This window comes from Heptranchias perlo, chromosome 16 (assembly GCF_035084215.1).
Source record: "Heptranchias perlo isolate sHepPer1 chromosome 16, sHepPer1.hap1, whole genome shotgun sequence".
NCBI lineage: Eukaryota > Metazoa > Chordata > Chondrichthyes > Hexanchiformes > Hexanchidae > Heptranchias > Heptranchias perlo.
The window spans coordinates 57887218-57909070 of NC_090340.1; the positions used below are offsets into that span (position 1 = coordinate 57887218).

The 21853-nt window shown below is 45.7% G+C and overlaps 1 protein-coding gene across 1 annotated transcript in view; it reads left to right on the top strand.

The window, feature by feature from the left end:
• Positions 1-21853, top strand: part of adamts18 (ADAM metallopeptidase with thrombospondin type 1 motif, 18) — a 162216-nt gene that overhangs the window by 79413 nt on the left and 60950 nt on the right. Inside the window, exons 11-13 of the mRNA XM_067997525.1 lie at positions 8187-8282; positions 9799-9947; positions 18806-18978. Of these exons, the coding sequence (XP_067853626.1) occupies positions 8187-8282; positions 9799-9947; positions 18806-18978 (418 nt within the window). The remainder of the gene's footprint in view (positions 1-8186; positions 8283-9798; positions 9948-18805; positions 18979-21853) is intronic.

The following is a 21853-nucleotide window of genomic DNA, read 5'->3' on the forward strand; positions in this document are numbered from 1 at the left end:
GCTAAAACATACGAAAATGACTGGCAGGAAAAGCTGGTTCATCAAGTCTGCCCCACACTCATAATGCCTGGAGCATCAAGACTAGGCACTTCCTAATCCCACTCCGCCGCCATGTAATCTCCTGGGAGAGGCAAAATCACAAGAGAAAAAACCCAGGGCCAATAAGGGAATAAAAAACTCTGGGAAATTCCTCTCCGACCCCCTCGGGTGATCGAAACCAGTCCAGGAGATCACGTTGACCATGTGTACGTTAACTGTTAATCCGCTTACCTTCTATATTTGATGCGATCTCTGTCCCAGTCACGAAACGGTCCAGCTCCCTTTTGAAGGTTTGCGAAGAGTCAGCACGCAACCACACCAGCCGGCAATGCATTCGTATTGGCTTAATTGGGAATTTCTGTATTACTATAGTGTATCAATGTGCTGAATAAGTGTACTGACACAACACAGGTAGATATGGTCAACCAAGCAATTGAATGAAACAACTCTAAGACAGAAGGACGATGCTGTCAGGCTGCCCTGACACTGCAATTCAGATGTGTTAGTTGAGTGAGTTAGGTCAAATCTCATTTGTGGTTCTCTTGCTGGATTGTATGACTGAGCTAATCACTGGGTAATCCAGCTGGACACAAGGCTCAATCCCTGGTTCGGCTGCTAGCTGATCTCATCTGGAGTGTTGGGAGATGTGCTACAGTTGGCTGCTAGAAATGTGCGTGCGCGTGCGTGTATGCACGTGCTTGAGTGTGTGTGAGTGTGTGTTCGTCAAACAGATTTCACACAACTGTCGTGCCCCTCCCCGCAGTAATATAACCCGCAGACACTGTTGAGATTCACCTGTGACTATTGCCCGCTCGAGGGTGGGTACCAGAGGGCGACTGGCATCCTTGGAACCGTATTCTATCAAGTAGTCAATGCCGTGTGGTGGGTTGAGTTGGGAGGGAAGAAAAGAATCTGTGTTGTGCAAATGAGCTATTCCATGTTGGGTGACAATAAGTTAATGGGCAGCTTGCCCTGACTGAACTCAATCTCTCGATTGAGCAGTAATGAGTTGGCATTATTCTACTAGTAACCAGCTTGCAACGAGAAGCTGATTTATGCCTCCAGTAACTACCTTTGACTTAATATTGAACTAATAAGAACGTAATGAAGCACGCATCAAGAAAAGCTCATTCAGCCCATTAAGCTCACTTGGGCAACGTACGCTCTGATGCTGGTTTTCCCCTTCCCGCCCTGGGTGTCTTGGATCCCTCTGGCACAGCGGAAATTGAAGTAAATCTGTTTTTGGAAGTGTTGCTTGAGGGATAAACGTTGGCCAGTACACCAGGAGAATTAGCAGCTGTTTTATTCAATATTGCCTTGGGATCTTTCACACCTGCCTAAATGGGGGTGGGAGGGGGGTGCGGGGGGCCTCAGGTTGAGGTCTCATTCAAAAGACGACACCTCTGGCAACACAGCACTCCCTCAGTGCCGCATTGGAGTGTCAGCTAAGCTTGTGCTCTCAAAAGTCCTGGAGTGGGATTCGAATCCATGACCACCTGAGCCCAAGCTGACGCTGTTAGAATGTGTGTTGGCGCCAATAAATCTCGTGACACTGCTGGCGATATCCCTCAGGAAACTTTTTGCGTTTCCATTAAAGGTGCACGCGGCTCGTGGGAATTTCATATCGGTCCTCGGCAAACAGAAAATGCAAAGCTTTTGCTTTAAAAGGACTTCAGGCAGCTCACAGATGATTAGGCTCCAGCAATGTCATGTGACCGCACTAAGTTTAATGAGCATTGCAAGTGAACGAGCTTCGCAGTGTGAAGCAAATAGATTTTTTTTAGCACTGATTGCTCGGTGAGATAGGCTTTGAAAGAATGACTTTTCAAACTGTGCCATTTTTTTGCCAGCTTTAATGAGGAACGCTGCCAGGCATGGCACAGGGCCAGCTTTTAGTTTGGATCCAATCCACGCTGTTTATTAAAGTATTACTTTATCCAAAGGATGTGAAAAGATTGATTTTTTTTTGAAAAAAGACTTAGGTTAAGTATGTAAATATGAAGCCAAGATATTGCCAGTCCCTTTTTAACTGAAAGAAGGAAAAAAAGAAAGACTTGCACTTATGTAGAACCTTTCATAACCTCAGGACATCCCAAAGCGCTTTACAGCCAATGAAGTACTTTTAAAGTGTAGTCACTTTCGTAATGTAGGAAGTGTGACAGCCAATTTGCGCACAGCAAGCTCCCACAAACAGCAAATAATCTGTTTTAGTAATGTTGCTTGAGGGCTAAATATTGGCCAAGGCACTGGGGAGAACTCCCCTGCTCTTCTTTGAAATAGTACCATGGGACCTTTTACATCCACTTGAGAGGGCAAATGAGGCCTCATTTTAATGTCTCATCCAAAAAAGCGGCACCTCTGACAGTGCAGCGCTCCCTCAGTACTGCACTGGGAGTGTCAGCCGAGATTTTATGCTCAAGTCTCTGCAATGGGACTTGAACACACGACCTTCTGACTCAGAGGCGAGAGTGCTGAGCCACGGCTGACGCTGCTACATTTACTGTCGTATTATGCTCATGGAGGCAGATATATTCTCAAACTTAACCGCCTGGGGCGTAACACTGGTGTTACAGATCGGTCTCCCATTATAGAAATAGTCCAATTTTCATTTCCACTGTCCTCGGTGGCCTGTGCTGGGATAAAGAGAAATCCTTAAAGCACGAGTCTTCTCCAGAAATTGTTCTCATCTGTGTGTAATTTCCATCAGTTGCCATTGTACATGTAGGATTATAATAGATAAATGGTGGCATTATTTATCTTTTTTTTATTTTTAACCCTGAGTCTGCTGACAGGTTCAGGGAAACCCCCTGTTTCACCGGGTTTGTATTCAGCTCGCGCACTGTGACATTGGAACACTGATGTGGCAGTAATAAAACTGCTCAGTATTGGGGAATAGTTTTAGGATGGCAAGATTGACCTCAAGAGAGCAAATTAATCCCGCAAGCATAGGAACAGGAGTAGGCCATTCAGCCCCTCGAGCCTGTTCCGCCATTTGATAAGATCATGGCTGATCTGTGATCTAACTCCATAGACCTGCCTTTGGCCCATATCCCTTAATACCTTCGGCTGGCAAAAAGCTATCTGTCTCCGATTTAGAATTAGCAATTGAGCTAGCATCAACTGCCGTTAAAGCACATTTTCGCCTAAAAATGTAAGTAAAAGCAGTAGGGTAAGGTATGGACCGTAGTGCTCCCGGTATAGTTCTTCAGTTGCCAAGAGTGTGAGTCAGGATTTCGGGTGGGCTACACAAGTTATTGCCCCCAATAACTGCCAAAAATGCTGCTGTTGAAAGGTCACTCCCATAAACACTGCGGCCTAGAGATGGGCGCTGTGCGGTCAAATTTCTAGGCCTTTAGCTGTACTCAGTCTTCTTCTCCTTCGCTATTCTTTTTAATTAAAAAAATGAACTTTAATTGCCCGGTTTTCCAACTATTATGTAGTCTATTTTCAGAGGGTTTCTTTGGCAATCGATCGATCCGCTGCGTCAGGTTTAAAACTTGCTCCAAAGAGTGCGAGGTCCCCTGTTTCTTTTAAACTTAGCCTCCCACCACGCCTTTAGAAAAGCACGCTGGGACAAGTTAAACCATTGGTAACGTGATTGGAGTTAATACAGAATATTGGAAGCGATTGAGATGATTTTCGACAAGGGATTTTGGTCACGTCCTCTGAGCCCCAGTTGAGATTATTTTCACTGCAGTCGCCCCATTCACCCACTCTTTTAAACAGAAGCGATGTCATTTGTAACGTTTACATGTTATCACACCATTAAAGTATTCGTGAAAACATCGCTGCAAGGTTACAGGAATTTAATCTGAAAAGGATTACTGAGAAACACCATCCCATAATTCATTGACCATTAAACAGCTGGCAGATGTGGGAGACTTCAGTTTCCCTGTAACATATACTAGTATTGTAAAAGCCATTCATAATGTCATAAGTAAGTTTGTAGCCACAATATTAAACTGCTAATTTAGATAATCACCAAAACCATTTAAATTAAAAATCTTCAATTCTTGTTCGACCTGCCTTCTCCCATTTGCTCCGTTTTATTTTTAAGTCACCTCTACTTTTATTTCTGTCTAACATACCTTATTTTATAAATATTTTACTCACTTTTTAAAAAAGTTAATTATTAACCTGTTTCTCCTTGTGCCTCTTGGGTCCAATTTATCATTTTCGGAATCAGAAGCCTCGATTTTAACCTAACCCGCCCGGCGAGAACGGGGCTGGGTCAGGGTTGCATGCCTGCTTTACACTTGATTTTAACCTAGCCCGCCCGGCGAGAACGGGTTGGATGCTTGTTTTGCGCTCGATTTTAACCTAAATCACACGGCGAAATTACCCCCAAAATTCCTCTAATTTTCCAGATGATCGACGCCAAGTTGTGGGAACCCCAGCTGACTTCCCCCTTCATCCCACCGACACCCCACTGCTGCACGGTCCAGGATGGGATTGAGGGTTCTAAGTATTTCAGAAAAAGACTTGCATTTATATAGCACCTTTCATGACATCCCAAAGCACTTTGCAGCCAATGATGTGCAGCCAACAATTTGTGCACAGCAAGGTCCCACAAACAACAACGTGATAATGACCAGGTCATCTGTTTTAGTGATGTTGGTTGAGGGAGAACTCCCTTCTTCTTTGAAATAGTGCCATGAGATCTTTTACGTCCCCCTTAGAGGACAGACGGGGCTTTGGATTGACCTCTTGTCCGAAAGACGGGCCTCTCCGACAGCGCAGCACACCTTCAGTACTGCACTGAAGTGTCAGCCTGGATTTTTTGTGCTCAAATCTCTGGAGTGGGACTTGAACCGATAACCTTCTGACTCAGAGGCGAGAGTGCTACCACTGAGTCACGGTTGACACTTATGGTGATATTCAAAAGCCCTATGGAACAGTATGGTTCTTGAGCTGCTGGGAACGTAGGAATGTAGAACCAAGAAAGGCAACTGGTCAAGGACGAATAATGTCGGATGTGGGTTTGGATTCTGAAGATTTTGCTTGATTTCCTCTTGTGTGAGGGTGGGTAGGGGAGAGAGAAATCTTCCGGAACCAACTTCATGAGATTAAATGGGTTGGGTAGAGTCAATAATAGAGTGGACTGTAAATGGGATGTGGAAGGAGCTGGCTTGATTGACCGAATGGCCTTTTCTTGTTGGATTGTTTCTTATATTCTTCGGAAAAGCTTCTTAAAGTGCCTGTCTAAGGCCAACGAAAAATAAACTTCAAACTGAAGATTATGGAATGTCTATTAACAGAACATAAAATCTCGCCAACAGTCCTTTAATGATCCGCGGTAGATGAAAAGCTCACCCCAAATCGGTACATTTATTCAGTGATGCCCTCGGAACAGAGGCTAACTGCTACTTATCTTGTACGCAACCACTTTCAATCTAGTTTAAATTAAAATTCCAAAGACTGTATACTCAAAGCCTAATGTTTAATAATATTATCATCACATGGGTCGCTGTTATTGATGGTCAGGTTTCCCATATCTCACTTACAATAAAGAGGTGATTGTTCTTAACGTTCCCTAGAATGCACGGCAGTAAGAAGTCTTTGACTCGTCCTTGTGCTTTTGTAGACGGACATGATTGCTGAATCGGGGCCCTTGAATGGAAACCAGTGAACACAATTGTTTTTTTTTCTGTCAGTTTTCTCCTCAGAACCCTCGAGGATGTTGACTCATTCTGGAGTGCGGCTGTATGGGAGCCAGTGGCTTTTTCATGCCTCATCAAAGGGGCCATTTTTCAACTCTTTTCCTTGTCAATTTTCCCCCCTTCTGTCCTCTACTGAAGCCTTTGATTAGTTACGGGTTTCATGGTATTGGTCACTCCGTTCGGTACCTTGTGAAATGCCCATTATTCGTACGCGGACCTTGGCAGTTCGTGGCGTCAGTCTCTTTCATTACGAGTCGCTGGATGATCATCAGGAGCAGGAGTCCTGGAGGAATTTCCCCCATGTCTAGCCCAGAGCCATTGGGTCCTGTTTTACTGCTCCAGCTGCTGACTCAGCACTGGGCGAGCATTGAAACTTGGACCTTCCTGATCAGCTATTCACTGGATAAACCTGCACAGTCATCGAGAGAACATGACCATTCTGTATAGACGGTGCGTGTCAGCAGGCTAATCCATCATGGGTTGCAACACAGATGACCCTAACCTTCACCTGATGTCTAAAAATGTCAGTGGACAGAGTTAGGAGCAAGGACCCTGACTGACTTTTGACCTCCTTAGGCCAAGACCACCTCTTAGCCAGTTATGGTACCTCAACTGTAATGAGTAGAATTGATTTAACAATTAACTTTGAAAGAGGAAGAGGAGGTTTCTTGTAGATTTTCTGACTGATTTTTGGACCGGTTCAATTGGATGGCTAGGACTTCCACCCAGTCAGATGACTCCCATCCCCAGGAGCTCCCAGTGCCTTGGCCAATGTAGGCCTTAAATTAAATAGGTCAACCATGTGAAAGCCCATGAGATTGTGTGTCGCCAAATCATTGAATAAATTGCACCGTGGTCCCATCGCTTTACGCGGCAATGGGGTGAAAAGCTGATAGAATATATAATTAGGGCAGTAAGCCTGCAGTAGGCATTTTCAGTGTGGTCTCACCACCCGAATGTTTTACACGGCACTGGTCAGATCACACTGCGAATACTACGGCTAATTCTCTGATCTTGTGCTCTCAGTGAGGGAGCCGCACCCATGGGGAGCACGGATTGGGTAATGGGACCTGCAATATTGAAGCCCTATCTCCAACCCATTGCTTTCTTTGAGCGCAGCCTCCCTGCAGAATTCGCCCTGCTGTATTCAGTTTTGTTCACCCCACCATAAAAGGACATGCCTGCTACAGACGGGATGCAGAGAAGAGCAGGGGGACTGACCCCAGACTGATCCTTAGACTGAAGGGGATGTGCGACGAAGAGAGATTATAGGAACTTCAGCTTTACAGTCCAGAACGAAGGCAGTTAAGAGTGGTGGGGAAACCCACTTATCTGTATAAAATGCTGCTGAAAGGTATAGATAGGGTAAACCCAGAATATTACTTTCAGAACGGCAGGAAATTAGGACGAGAGGGATAAATGGAAAGTAAATTTAAGACAGACATCGAGAAAGAATGTGAAATGATTACAGTCATCTACCAAACAAGGTAACGTGAGACAAAATCTTTGTGGTTATTGAAAATACAATGAGATGCCATGATAAGAGAGTTAATACACTTGAGACTTAGGCTTCGAGGGGCTGAGTGGCCTTTTCCCATCCCTCTTTTTTCTTGTGTTCTCAATTCATCCTTTCCTAGTACCTCAGCGCTATGGAACTCCTTCCCATTCAGTTTTCCTCATCTTTCTCAGTTTCTCCCTCTTCCTACAATCTATCGGCTTTTAAAATGGAAGTTTGGTGTCACCTAGCAACTACTGCTTGCTTTATTTCTTCTACTGTTTTTACTCTTGGTGGTATCCCACACTCACGTAGTGGAGACAAAAATCCCGAAATTATTGAAGAAACCAATCGATAATGTGATGGACTGAGAGAGAGAAAGGACTTGCATCTAATGACCTCCTTATTACCATCCACGGAACGCTTCACATCTGAAGAATTACCTTAGAGGTGTAGTCACTAATAATCTGTTACTGATGGTGGTATTTGAAGGGGAGGACGGGAGAGTATAATGCTCCTCTTCCAATAATGGCCTGGGATCTTTAACATGCACATGAGCCACGAACAGACAGAAAGGTGGCACCTCCAACAGCGCAGTACCCCCACCCCCCCCCGAAATATCAGCCTTGCTTATGTGCTGGAGTCTTGGAGCAGGGGCTTAAATTCACAATCTTCTGATTCAGAAGTAAAATTTCTATCAACTGAATCAAACTGACACAATCGTACGAAATAGTTTTTCTTTCCGAATGGCTGAGCTAGGCTAGCTTGGGGTAAATGACCTCCCTCATCCAGATCTATCTTGTGCGCTAAGTTTCTCAAATTGGAACAAGAGCCATTCCTACTAACAAAGTTCCCTAAAAATGCAAAAAACAAGTTGTAAAAACATTTGGCCACAGGGCTGGGGGAGGGGGGGTTTCAGCATCGTTGCGTTTCTGGTGCAGGAGTGGAATGTTCTGCTGAAATAATGTTCGTGCTTTCATGTTTCACTGTAGGACATTTGCAAAGCGCTTTGGTGCCATAGGAGTGGCCACAGATGTGAAACAAAGTTCATGCCAGCTGCAGAGGGTACAGTCTGTGGACCCAACAAGGTGAGTGGCTCGTGTGCGTCAGCCTGCACCTCCGGCATTGCCATCTGGTAATCAAATGTAGTTAAGGTCTATGTTAATTGCATGGAATGTTCAGGCTTTCGGTGTCTGTCAGGATACCCTTGGGAGAAGTACAAGAGCAAAACCAAAATGAAACAATCTCTCCCATTCTAAACCGTACTTCAATGCTGCTCCCCAGATGTCCCAATGGCTTAATTTACCACCCATCGCGTTGCAGACCAGGAAGCTTCTCCCAGTCCAATCCCTCATCTATGCTGAGTTAACTGATCTCCAACTGGCTTCAGATGCCCCAGGGCTCAGTCTCGAAGGGTGCCTGTTGCCTGCACCAGGTGGCAACTGGCTTCCGTGGAGTCAGGCAGTGTGGGCCAGGAACGCACCTGCAAGCCTGGTTTGTCAGCACATTGGCCAGACACCAGCATGAGTCAGTGCCTTCGGGAGAGAAGGGAAGAACGTTTGAGATGTAAAAAAAAAATCTATTTAAATAAAAAAAGGTCTGTTTTCTTACTCTGTGTTCCGATGACATCCTCCAGGCTCATATCATCAACTGAACCCCTCGATCAGATTGTAGCCGTGTGCCCAATATTCTGTGTACAGCATGTATATGTATAGGTTTGTAGGCTGGGAGGAAATGTTGAATGATAAATTACAGAGTACAATACTGCTCTCGACTCAAGGCACAAGATGAAGGTTGGCGCCTCGCCAAGGCCTAGTTGCTAACGTTAATTATACTGTATCTCTTTCTTCCTCAACAATTGGACCGTGAAATTTATCACATGATTATAATTTAGTTGCTGCAGGGGGGTCTCCATAGACGGGAATAAACATCCATGGTCAGTGCCAAGTTGACTATCTCAGCTGGTATCAATCAGTTAATGTCCCCTAATTATGTCAAGTGTTAATTCTCTTAGTGAAGGTTAGAAATGGCGGAGAGAAATACAACTACAAAATAAATTGTTGCTCATGTGCGTTGCCGCCTCCAGCTCAGTTGGACAGTCTAGGTTGTGAACTAAAGTGCTGGCCTGTAGAAGCCAAGAATTGGGGATACTTAGCAAGGAGAGCTAAGCTTCCTTGCTGTCTGTTATTTAGAGATCTATTACTTCAATGCCATTGCTGTGAGCCCCTCTGTCTTATAGCATGTCCGATGAGCTAGCAAACCAGGCTGGTAGGTGAGCAACACATAGGTCTTTGAGCTCATACTGCTTTGCAGCAAGCTGATGTGTTAATTTGAGAGAGGGTACCCCTGGGACACCTCACGTTCCGATTTTGAGTCCCTCTCTGCAGGGAAGTGCTGGTCCTCTGGTCAGGAGAACAGATCTGGGACTCTCTGCACACGGACAAGGACGAATCCCTCGGCCACAGATCCTTGGCACAGGGCCTCATTTCCTTTCATCTATGCTGCCATCAGCTGTTCGTTTACGGGTGTTTACAGCCTATTATGGAAGGTTACTACTGGCAAGTAGCCACAGCCTCAAGCTTAAAACTCCTTTTATCTTCACAGTGGTGTCGGAGAGGTCAGTGCTTGAAATATGGAGACGACGGCCCCAAGCCCATTAATGGTCAGTGGTCCAACTGGGCAGAGTGGTCGGAATGCTCCCGGACATGCGGAGGTGGAGTAACCTACAAGGAAAGACACTGCAACAGCCCAAAGTAAGACGTAGCAAGCAAAATTGGCAGAAACTCCATTTAATCCAGCTGTTTTCCTTAGAATGGGCTCCTCAGGGGAAGGGTAGTTTATATCCCATCTGTGGCTTATGTCAGGAGTGGGTGTGTTTGTTGATAAACAACAGTTGGTGCCATGATTCTGCTCACAATGCCCTCACTATTGTTGCTGTGCCTGATATTGTAGTTGTTTTGTGCGTCTGAATCAGCTGACCCCAGGGGCCATAATCCCACTGGCCATAGACGGACCATTATGCCTTTCTTACAGCAGAAGTTGGGCTCTCCGATTTACTGAGGAACAGTCACCCAACATCGCTCATCTCGCGGTTATTCACTGACAAAGGTTTGGGAATACTGCATATTGGCACCAACGCACGATGCCTTTTGATTCTGTTTTCAAATGTTTGGGTGTGTGTGTGTATGTGTGTGTATGCGCGTGTGTGTTTTCATATAAACATTAATCAGTAAGTACAGAAAAGACAGCTTTGATGCCAAGGTTGAAGAGTATCTGCTTTAATTAAAAAGAAGTAAAGATGTCAAGTTGGCAGAAGTACAGTAATCCTTTGGGAATTTTTGGGGGAATAAAGCCACACCCTTGGATACAGTACAGATGTCATTTCTGGTGGTATGAAAGCTACAGTGTTCCCTGGGCAATCACATTTCCATACGGAGCAATTCTGTAGTACAGATATTAAAAACCTGGGCCTCATCGGCCTCAGCATCCATGGGCTAAGGGACGGCAGTAATGTGTAGTAGGGTGAGTCTGAAGGTTGTGGGTTCAAGCCCCACTCCAGAGTTCTTTGTAACACACAATCTAGGCTGATACTCCAGTGCTGCACTGTTAGAGGTGCTGGCCTTCAGATGAGATGTTAAACTGAGGTCCCTGTCTGCCCTCTCAGGCCGATGTGAAAGAATCCATGCCACTATTTGAAGCAGGGGAGTTCACCCTGGTCAATATTTATCTCTCGAGCAACATCACTAAAAACAGATTACCTGGTAATTATCACATTGCTGTTAGTGGGAGCTCGCTGTGTGCAAATTGGCTGCCCTGTTTCCTATGCTATAACAGTGACTACATTTCAAAATGTACTTCATTGATTGTAAAGGGTTTTGGGAACATCCTGAGGTCGTGAAAGATACTATATAAATGCAAGCTCTTTCTTTGTAAATACTTACAGGATTACTATCTGTAGGAACTTGTAAACAATTTTACAACACCAAGTTATAGTCCAGCAATTTTATTTTAAATTCACAAGCTTTCGGAGGCTTCCCCCTTCCTCAGGTGAACGAACATCGTTCACCTGAGGAAGGGGGAAGCCTCCGAAAGCTTGTGAATTTAAAATAAAATTGCTGGACTATAACTTGGTGTTGTAAAATTGTTTACAATTGTCAACCCCAGTCCATCACCGGCATCTCCACATCATGTAGGAACTTGGAGTGTGTTATCTATACTAGTTGATCTCCCATGGTGTTGCACACAGGTAATCAAGACCAGGTGTATTCTTCAGATGAGGAGGGGTTAGAGGCCAGGGGATAATTGGACCAGAGTGTACAGATCTGATTCAATCCCCATTTTAACATTCTGTCCTTATTTTCCTATTCCCATTATAAATCCCGAAGTCCACCTCTATAATGGAGACCATCTATGCAAACTTGTGACATTGTAATTACTCTCTCTTGCCTCTGGTGGCACGACAGCACCTCCTTTAGAAGGAGGGTGTAATTACAGTGTGACAATTACACAGTCAGTTTCCAATATAAATGTTGACATAGGAATTTATAATGGAAAAAGATGACAGGAACTGTGTGTAGAAGCAAGTTTTTTGTTGGCACGGCAACCGTTGTATCAAGGTTATAGTATCAGACTAACGGGTTCATTTCATAAATCTCTATTCCTACTGGAAAATGTGTGTATGATTGGATGCCGGGTTTAGGTCTTGGCTCTGATGCCTTCCATGGTTGAATAGCCGGTTGAATAGTGTAATTACGGTGTGACAATTGCACATAGTCAGTTTCCAATATAAACATTCTAGACATCAGCCAAGCACAGAGGGACAGGGAAGCTGACACTGAAGAGCCCGTGACCCCTTCTCACAGGTGAAGGGTTAATGCATGGTGCTAAGATCCTACAAAGAGGAAAAGATTAGGGGGTTTGTGGAGCGAACACATTTTAAAAGTACTTTTTTAATAAACTGTTTTTCTCTTTGTTCTTGTGGAACTGTAACCTCAATGTACTGTCTGGTACCACACCCTGGTGGGCCCTCTTCATCTGCATGATTAGGCTGTCAACGGAGGAGCTTCACAGCTGAACCCCATCCGCTCCTTCACTTGTTGCCCATACATCCCTAGTACAGGGATGCTGTGACCAGTTACAGAGCTGAGCACCCCAACAGCTGTCCCAGCTGGAGATCAATTAACTCAGTACAGACCACAGACTGAACCTTGGGACCTACTGGTCTGTGTAGCTCAGTACAGCACCAGGCGGCACACTTAGTTACATAAATGAAGGTTCAAACTATATCTGAGGGGGAAGCTACTTCTTTCCTTGGGTTCTCTCATTCTGCAGTTCATCTCTGGTCAGAAGGATGGATGGAATGCTGGGTGTTGTACTTTAAGGCTTCTGCAAATATTGCTTTAAAACCAAGTGATCAGACAGCATAATAATGACTCGGCTGAGTGTTTCTCTCTCTGTCTCTTTCTCTGTCGCTCTTAGTCTCTCTATTGCTCTCTCTCTGTCTCTATCTCTCTCTCTGTCTCTCTCTCAATCTTTCACTCTTTCTGTGTCTCTGTCTTTGTCTCTTTCTCTGTCGCTCTCTGTCTCTGTTTCTGTCTCTGTTTCTCTTGCTCTGTCTGTCGCCTCCACTCAGCTCCTGCCCATGGGAGCAGGCCTGAGATCTGCAGCAAGTCCTGGGCGTGATCCTGAGGGTGGTATTACTCTGGTACAGTGCATTTGTACACCAACAGGTTCTGGCCCTATGGAGCATTCTGCAGACCCTGTCTATTTAAAGTGATCAGAATGAAAGTACGAGTGTGAAGGGTTAAGCTGTTTCAAAATAATCATTCCACAGCAGGTTTTCTACAGAGCGCAGCACGGGCAAATCTGATCTGTTGCCAAGCAAAGCAGAGCAGGTTAATAAATAATGTCAGCTGCAACTCCAGCTAACAGAGTCTTGCTGCTACTGCTTGTTAAGGAATTGTCCATCAGACCTTGTAAAATACTTCGCATTTTATGTAAATTGGAGAGACTGGGCCATGAAGCAGAAATGGGTTGAAAAGATGAAATAGAAAGAACTTGCATTTCTACAGCGTTTTCACGACCTCGGGACGTCCCAAAGCGCTTTACAGCCAATTAAGTACTTTTGAAGTGCAGTCACTGTTGTAATGTAGGAAACACAGCAGCCAATTTGCACACAGCAAGCTCCCACAAACAGCAATGCGATGCATGACCAGTTAATCTTTTTTACCGATGTTGGTTGAAGGATAAATATTGGCCAGGACTCCGGGGAGAACTCCCCTGCATTTCTTCGAATAGTGCCAAGGGATCTTTTACATCCACCTGAGAGGGCAGATGGGGCTTCGGTTTAATGTCTCATCCGAAAGACGGCACCTACGACATTGCAGCCCCCCTCAGTACTGCACTGAAGTGTTCACCCCTAGATTACGTGCTCAAGTCTCTGGAGTAAGACTTGAACCCATGAGCTTCTGACTCAGAATCACTCTCTCCCACTCACTTCCCTCCGCTCACTCTCTCCCACTCGTTCTTCCTACTCTCACTCCCCCACTCTCACTCCCCCTCTCTCTTCCACTCTCCTCCACTCTCTCCCACTCTCTGACACACAATCACTTGCACGTTCACATTCATACTGTCTGACCCGATCCTACCCACTTGTGACTTTGACACTTGAAACATGTTTATTTTGGTGCTTTAGTTGAGGTTGTGGGACACCGGTGTCAGTGTGCCAAGCCCTCGGCATTTAGATTGCAAAAAGCAGCCTCCTTTTCCCAACAGCACAATTGCGGACCCATATTTCCAGGGGTATGCCATTCTTCCAGCAGAATAAGATGATGTAGCAATGCAAACTCTGTACCTCTGCACACACACTGCTCACGAGCAGTCTGAACTCTCTAGTTTAAAAGTGCATTTTGTCACTTGTGTATTCCAGAGAAGGTTGTTGATTGGTTATCCTCTGTGCCCAGTTATTAACTAGTGAGCGAAGGGGCCTTTCTCCACTACCTCCGCTTGAATATTGACAGCAATGAAGGTTTCAAAAATAACTTCGCTATTAAATTGTGAAGAACAGTTGCCAGATAATGATCTCCGTATCTACCACCCCTCCCTGTCTCTGTAACCTCCTCCAGCCATCTGAGAACTCCATGTTCCTCCAATTCTGACCTTTTGTACATCCCGCCTTCCTTCCACCATTGGCGGCAGTTTCTTCAGCCGTCTAGGCCCTAAGCTCTGGAATTCCCACCCTAATCTACCCCTCTCTCCTCCTTTAAGACGCTCCTTAAAAGCTACCTCTTTGACCACCTGTCCTAATATCTCCTCCTTTGGCTCGGCATCAATTTATTTTGTCTGAGTACGCTCCTGTGAAGTGCCTTGGGACGTTTAATAATTTAAAGGTGTTATATAAACGCAAGTTGTTGCTGATTGTTTGTGCAAGATTTCCACAATCTCTCTGATCAGGGAGGTGTGACTCCAAACTACTGCTCCCATTCAGTTCCATTTTTGTAAACGGAATGCTATTTGTATCGGAATCCAGACTTGTAAAAGAAGGTCCAATTTCAGCTCTTCTCTCTACAGATGAGCACAGCTGTTCCAATTCTAGCACATCCCGGATACGAGGTGAGAGAGACATTTCCTGTTGGCAGGATGTTGAAGAGAGAGAGAGAGAGAGAGAGAGAACTGGCTCACAGCTGATCCAATCTTTCTGTCGCCTTGTATGTTCACAGTACTTCTCTCCTCATCTGAAGCTGATGAGGTTCAGCTTCATGAGCCCTCTCCTCCTTTGGTTCCTCGCCAAAATGGTCATTCTTCACGTGTGACCCTCAGGGTGAGCGTCGGAAGGCTATTCAAGAGCTCCGGACAATCCTCCCCATCCCCAACATCCACATGTTCAGCAGGGTTTATTGAACATGGGGTTATTTAAGTGGGTCAGAGAAAGGCCCACCAGGTAATAGCCCAGACACCGAGGATAGCCAATGAACAACCTGCTCTAAACTAAAGTGTCAGCCGTGGCTCACTGGGTCGCACTCTCGCCTCTGAGTCAGAAGGTCAGAAGGGTTCAAAAGTTCTACTGCAGAGACTTGAGCACAAAATTTAGGCTGACGCTCCAGTGGAGTGCTGCACTGTCAGAGGTGCCGTCTTTTGGATGAGACGTCAAAGTTGGATGTAAAAGATTCCATGGCAATATTTCGAAGAAGAGCAGAGGACTTCTCACTGGTGTTCTGGCCAATATTTATCATTCAACCAACATCACTAAAAAAACAGATTATCTGGTCATTATGTCATTGCTGTTTGTGGGATCTTCTTGTGAGCGAATTGGCTGCCGCGTTTCCTACATCACAACAGTGACTACACTTCAAAAGTACTTTATTGACTCTAAAGTGCTTTGAGACATCCTGAGATCATGAAATGTGCAACATAAAAGCAAGTTCTTTCTTCTTTCTTTCACAACAGTGATCAGGAACCCTACAATTTTTTTTTCTCCTCTCTTCCCCTATTCTCATCCTTGTTTTCAAATTCCTTCATGGACTCGCCCCCCCCCCCCCCCCATATCGCTGTAACCTCCTCCAGCCCTACAACCCTCTGAGATCTCTGCGCTCCTCCAATTCCGGCCTCTTGTGCATCCCCGGTTTACTTTGCTCCACCATTGGCGGCAGTGCCTCCAGCTGTCTGAGCCCTTAGCTCTGGAATTAGCTCCCTAAACCTCTCCTCGTCTCTACACCGTTCTCTCTTCCTTTAAAGACGCTCCTTAAAACCTAGCTCTTTGACCAAGCTTTTGGTCACCTTTCCTAATACCTCCTTGTGGCTCGGTGTCAAATTTTGATGATCGCTCCTGTGAAGAGCCTTTGGATGTTTTAGTACGTTAAAGGCGCTATATAAATGCAAGTTGTTTTTGCTCCCCATTGGTCCCCTAGTTTGGGAATGTTGAGTCTTGATGTTGAAACCCAACAGGCACCTTGGCCAAGATCAGTTAACTCAGCCCAGATCAGTGATCACACCTGGGACCTTTGGTCATCCTTTTCTGGTTCAGTTCCACACCGGGCAGAGCGGTTTTTTTTATTCATTCATGGGATGTGGGCGTCGCTGGCGAGGCCGGCATTTATTGCCCATCCCTAATTGCCCTTGAGAAGGTGGTGGTGAGCCGCCTTCTTGAACCGCTGCAGTCCGTGTGGTGAAGGTTCTCCCACAGTGCTGTTAGGTAGGGAGTTCCAGGATTTTGACCCAGCGACGATGAAGGAACGGCGATATATTTCCAAGTCGGGATGGTGTGTGACTCGGAGGGGAACGTGCAGGTGGTGTTGTTCCCATGTGCCTGCTGCTCTTGTCCTTCTAGGTGGTAGAGGTCGCGGGTTTGGGAGGTGCTGTCGAAGAAGCCTTGGCGAGTTGCTGCAGTGCATCCTGTGGATGGTACACACTGCAGCCACAGTGCGCCGGTGGTGAAGGGGGTTACTGAACTAATTACGTTCTTTTCAATGGAGTCTACTTTGCAGTAAAGTGAGACTGATGCTATCGACTGCAGTCCTGATGTAAAACTGGAGATGGTCCAGTAATTCATTCCTTTGCTGTGAAGCGATTTCATGAGCAGCACCTGTAAATTTTCACACTCTTTATTATATTGATATATTTATTATAAAGTGATGATTTCTCCACATGAAAATGGTGCCTGACAATATCTTTGGAGTCATCTCGGAATAGTGCGGTGTGCCAGTATATTTAATCTCGCTCTTGAGCTTCACTGAAGGTTAGCCCTTGTGTTTGAGCCCAGGTGGGAATCTTGGCTTCCTGCACAGCTGTATTCGTGCAGCTGGAAAGCTGCCATCATCATAATAATAAAATCTGTTCAGTCAACCTTAGGGAATGATTTAAGGTTTGCCCCAGGGGTGTGTGTGGGCATTGTGTGAGAAAAGTTTTAATAAGTCATGTATTTTGGAAATAGTCCTTTGTAAAGGTGAAAATCCAAAAGGTTTCTGTAACAAATCGACTTGTATGTTGTCTGATGCTCACGTATTTACTTAAATGTTACATTGCGAAACGATTTGTCTTTATTTTTCCTCCAAGGTATTTCCTATCTGCTCCTTCGGTTCACTCCTCTCCTCAGCCCCCCCCACCCCTCCCCCACCCAACGTCGGCCATGTAATTTCACCATGGGACGCTAACGCTCAACGCTTTTGGTTGAAGTTCTTCTCACTGCCATTTTAGTGGAGGTTTTAAACAGGTTAATGCCTCCTCCAGAATAGCAGAAAAAGGAATTTGAGACAAACGTGTTAAGCTTTTCTAAGATGGAGATTCAGAGCCACGATTGCCCGACTGAACAAGGATAAGTAAGATCCCTGCTTCCTGGCCTCAGGCAATGTTGCTCTGGCATAAGGAGCTTCCATGAATTCCATCCTTAGTGGGGTGGGAGGAGGAGCAGGAGGAGTCACTGCCCCTCATATTTTCCCTCCGTCTCCTTTCGTTGTGAAAGACGGAACCGCCACTTAGTGTCTCCAACGTGACGGAGATTGGGAACTCCTCTAAATGAGGGAATTTGGACTCAGTCCTGCAGCCCACCCACTCCACACCTCAGTGGGCCAGAGCCCCAACATGTTTTTCTATTGTGCCTGTAACTGCCATTGCTGATTTTACATCTTCAGTACCTTGTTTCCGTTTGCATTAAGTACTCTCCTGATGGCACAGCGGGTTTATTCAGTGCGGTGCTCACCGTACACACCAGGTTAGATGCCAGGTTCGAACCTCAGTCTGTGCTGCATTAGCTAATCCCAGCTGGGACTGCAGTTAGCTCTTCTGCATCTGGTTGTGAGAGAGAAAAATTGACCACATCCTATTTATCCAGTGACTCCCGTCGGACATGTATGTTTATAGACATCAGATGAAAAGAAAGAAAGAACTTGCATTTATATAGCAATTTACACGGCCTTGGGACATCCCAAAGTGCTTTTCAGTCAATTAAGTACTTTTGAAGTGTAGGAAACAAAGCAACTAATTTATGCACAGCAAGATCCTACAAACAGCAATGAGATGATGGCTAGATATTTTGTTTTTAGTGATGTTGCTTGAGGCATAAATATTGGCCAGGACACCAGTTCTCTGCTCTTCTTCGAAATAGTGCCATGGGATCTTTTACATCCACCTGAGAGGGCAGACGGGACCTCGGTTTAACGTCACAACCAACAGTGCAGCACTCCTTCAGTACTGCACTGAAGTGTCAGCCTGGATTTTGTGCTCAAGTCTCCGGAGTGGGACTTGAACCCACGAGGTTCTGACTCAAGAGTCCAGAAGTGATACCCACTGAGCCATGACTGACACAAACGTGGGGATTGGGCTTTGCTGTGATGGAGTCCACCAATATTCATTGTCTAGGTTCACGTGAATAATGGGCCTTTGGGTGAGGTATGGGAGGATACTGGCACTGGTGAAACCAAATCTCAAGAGCCAACCAAGACCTTGAGATTGGATGGAGGAAATTGGTAGTGTTAAAGTAAACAATGAATTAAATATTAAAGTCTTATGTTCAGCTTGCCTGCGATTAATTGACGGTTCCTTTTTAAGAAGTCTGAATTACTTGCACTGCCCATTCTGAGTTGCACTCAGGCTTTGTCCTTTTTCTGTTCTTCTTCAGGCCTCAGTATGGCGGCAAGTTCTGCCACGGCTCCAACCGTATCTATCAGATGTGCAACATCCAGGCTTGTCAGCACGGTAGCGTCCTGTTTCGAGCGCGGCAATGCGCCGAGTACAACAGCAAACCCTTCAGGGGATGGTACTACAAGTGGAAGCCCTACACAAAGGTCGATGGTAAATATCTCCATGCGGAAACTTAATGGGCTCTTTATAAATGCACGTCTTTCCTATACCAGGAGTTTTTGATAACAGGGTGATGCGTTGACATGGATCTCGCTGCGATCTGCTGCCCGTCTCCTGCCCATTAGCTGGCTGAAACCCCATGCCTGAGAAGCGGAGGGCAGGAAAAGGCAGCATTGTGCTGTAGGGTCTGATGTCCGTCGGCCTGTGCAGTTCATCGGGGGATTTTTTTTTTGTGGGGACTTGTTCAGGTTCAATCCCTTTGAGGAACAAGCATTTTTCTCTTGTTGTTTGAATACTTAACGCAGCCAGCGTCACAGCTAAGTGAGTCGAAATGCACTGCAGAGGGAACTTGGCACCTTACCTGCAGCATAAGGCATCAGTGGCAGTGGGAACATGTCTGCTCCTGGAGCCTATTGATTGAATTCAGACTAATGCATACTCCCTGCAGCGTGCTTCCCACATACATGAGACTCCCTGCTGTTCCCAGCAGCCACAAAGCACACATGCGATGCAATTCTAATTTGTTAACTTTTTATTTAGGATAGAATCATACAGCGCAGAAGGAGGCCATTCAGCCCACCGTGCCTGTGCCAGCTCTCCGGAAGAGCTATCCAATTAGTCCCACTCCCCTGCTCTTTCTCCAAAGCCCTGCAAATATTTCCTTTTTAAGTATTTATCTAATTCCCTTTTGAAAGTTATTATTGAATCTGCTTCCACCACCCTTTCAGGCAGCGCATTCCAGATCATAACAACTCGCTGGCTTTTTTGTCAATTATCTTAAATCTGTGTCCTCTGGTTACCGACCCTCCTGGCAGTGGAAACAGTTTCTCCCTATCTACCCTATCGGAACCCCACATAGTTTTGAACATCTCGATTAAATCTCCCCTTAACCTTCTCTGCTCTAAGGAGAGCAACCCCAGCTTCTCCAGTCTCTCCACATAACTGAAGTCCCTCATCCCTGGTACCAATCTGGTAAATCTCCTTTGCACCCTCTCCAAGGCCTTGACATCCTTCCTAAAGTGTGGTGCCCAGAATTGGACACAATACTCTAGCTGAGGTCTTAACCAGTGTTTTATTAAGGGTTTACCATAACTTCCTTGCTGTTGTACTCTATGCCTCTATGAAAAAACCCAAGGATCCCGTATGCTTTATTAACAGCCTTACAACTTGTCCTGCCACCTTCAAAGATTTGTGTATGTGTTTGATTTATGTATTTAATGCTCAGCAGCTGAATGCTGGGGAATGGAACACTCTACCAATCCAGTGTTGGCATCAAGCATTTTCAGCAAGGTGCTGAGTGAAGCTTCTGATCTTTTGCGCAACAAGGTGTCTCGGTCCCAAACTCGGAACTTAACGGCGTGACACTTTTTTGTTTCCCCACATCGCTCATCCTGCGGCCTTTATGAATCAGATTGCTAAATTAAGGACTAGCTGGGTCAATACAGCCCAAATTCATTTCACGTAGGACCAGCAGCTGCAGTTTCGATGCAAGACTTTTTGATCCTGTCGGTCTGTGCTGGATTTGAGTGCGGACCCCAGTGGTGAAAGGTCAGCGTCTGACCGCCGTTCCTGCCCAGCCAGTCTTAGTTTCTATTATGTTGGCAGGGCAGGGCTCTCCTGGCAACAGGTGTCTCTTGGCAAGAAAGGATGCCAACAGGATCTCCCACTCTGAAGTGCAGTCACTTGGACTGATGCCTGAATCGGTCCCTGCTGGATAGTACATTTAGAGTCGCAGCTTAATTTGGGAGCCAAATATACAGACCAAACATAGCTCAGGAGGAGAGCTCAGTGTGTGCCGCACTCTCGTCACAGAATAAGCTACCGCCGTATTCTTGTTGTTTATTCCGCTCTCGTCCTCAAAAGATGACCACGCACCCAATACAGGACCTGAGTTGAGGGTCTGCAGATAAGCTCTAAAAAAAAATGTTGAGCCGTGTCAGAAAGTCAAGACGAAGAATCGGTTGGAGACACAACAAATAGAAATAAAGCCTGGAGCAAAGCAGGTTGGGTCAGACTCTGTCAAACAAACTAGCTTTGTGCTGTAGGCCTCATGCCTGTTAGGAGTTGGATCGAGATGGCCCAAATTTGGCCCAGATTTAGTCAACAGGTAGGGGAGATTTTTGTCCCGTTAGACTGTGCTTTGCCTGCCAGGGGGAGTTTTCTTTGGTCCCTTTCCCTCCCCATTCCCTCCCTCACTCTTGCTTTATCGCTCCTCTGTTTCATTCTCTCACTTTCTCCACACTTTTTTTTTCACCTCCCTCCTCTCGTTCCCTTCATTCTCCTTCACTCGACCATTATCAACCTACAAGTAAAAAAGCGAACAGCAACTTTAGATTCCTTTAATGCTCCTTACACACAGAAGACGCCTCCAAGCTCTGTGCGGTTCTGTCCCGCACAGACCACGAAGGCCCCAGGTTGGGTCCCCAGCCTCTGCTGAGTGATCTGCTCTCTTTGGTGGGCAACAGTTAAGCTGCTACGAAAGGCCTCAGCACCCTGGGCTAGGAAGGGAAAAATCAGCCAGGGTTCCCCACTCCGGCTTGCGGCTACAGGGGTTATTGCTGACAAGGGCATGTGGGAAGAGAACGGGATTGGGATGCTTTCCACGGTTAACAAGTGAAAAATATCACTTGGTTTCGGTACCTGACTAGCAGTGTCTGTGGAACTGGACTTCAACACGAGTCAGTGCTTTCAGGAGAGATGGGGAGGAATTTATGTGTGTGGGGGAAATACGAAATAAAAAATACACAGCCATATTTATTGCCATGATGTATTCAGATAGTAGTGACACTCTGAGGGATCGTACTGATGGGGTAAGTATTAGCCTGGCCTCTGTAACTTCTAAATGGTCAATCACATAAATAAGGAC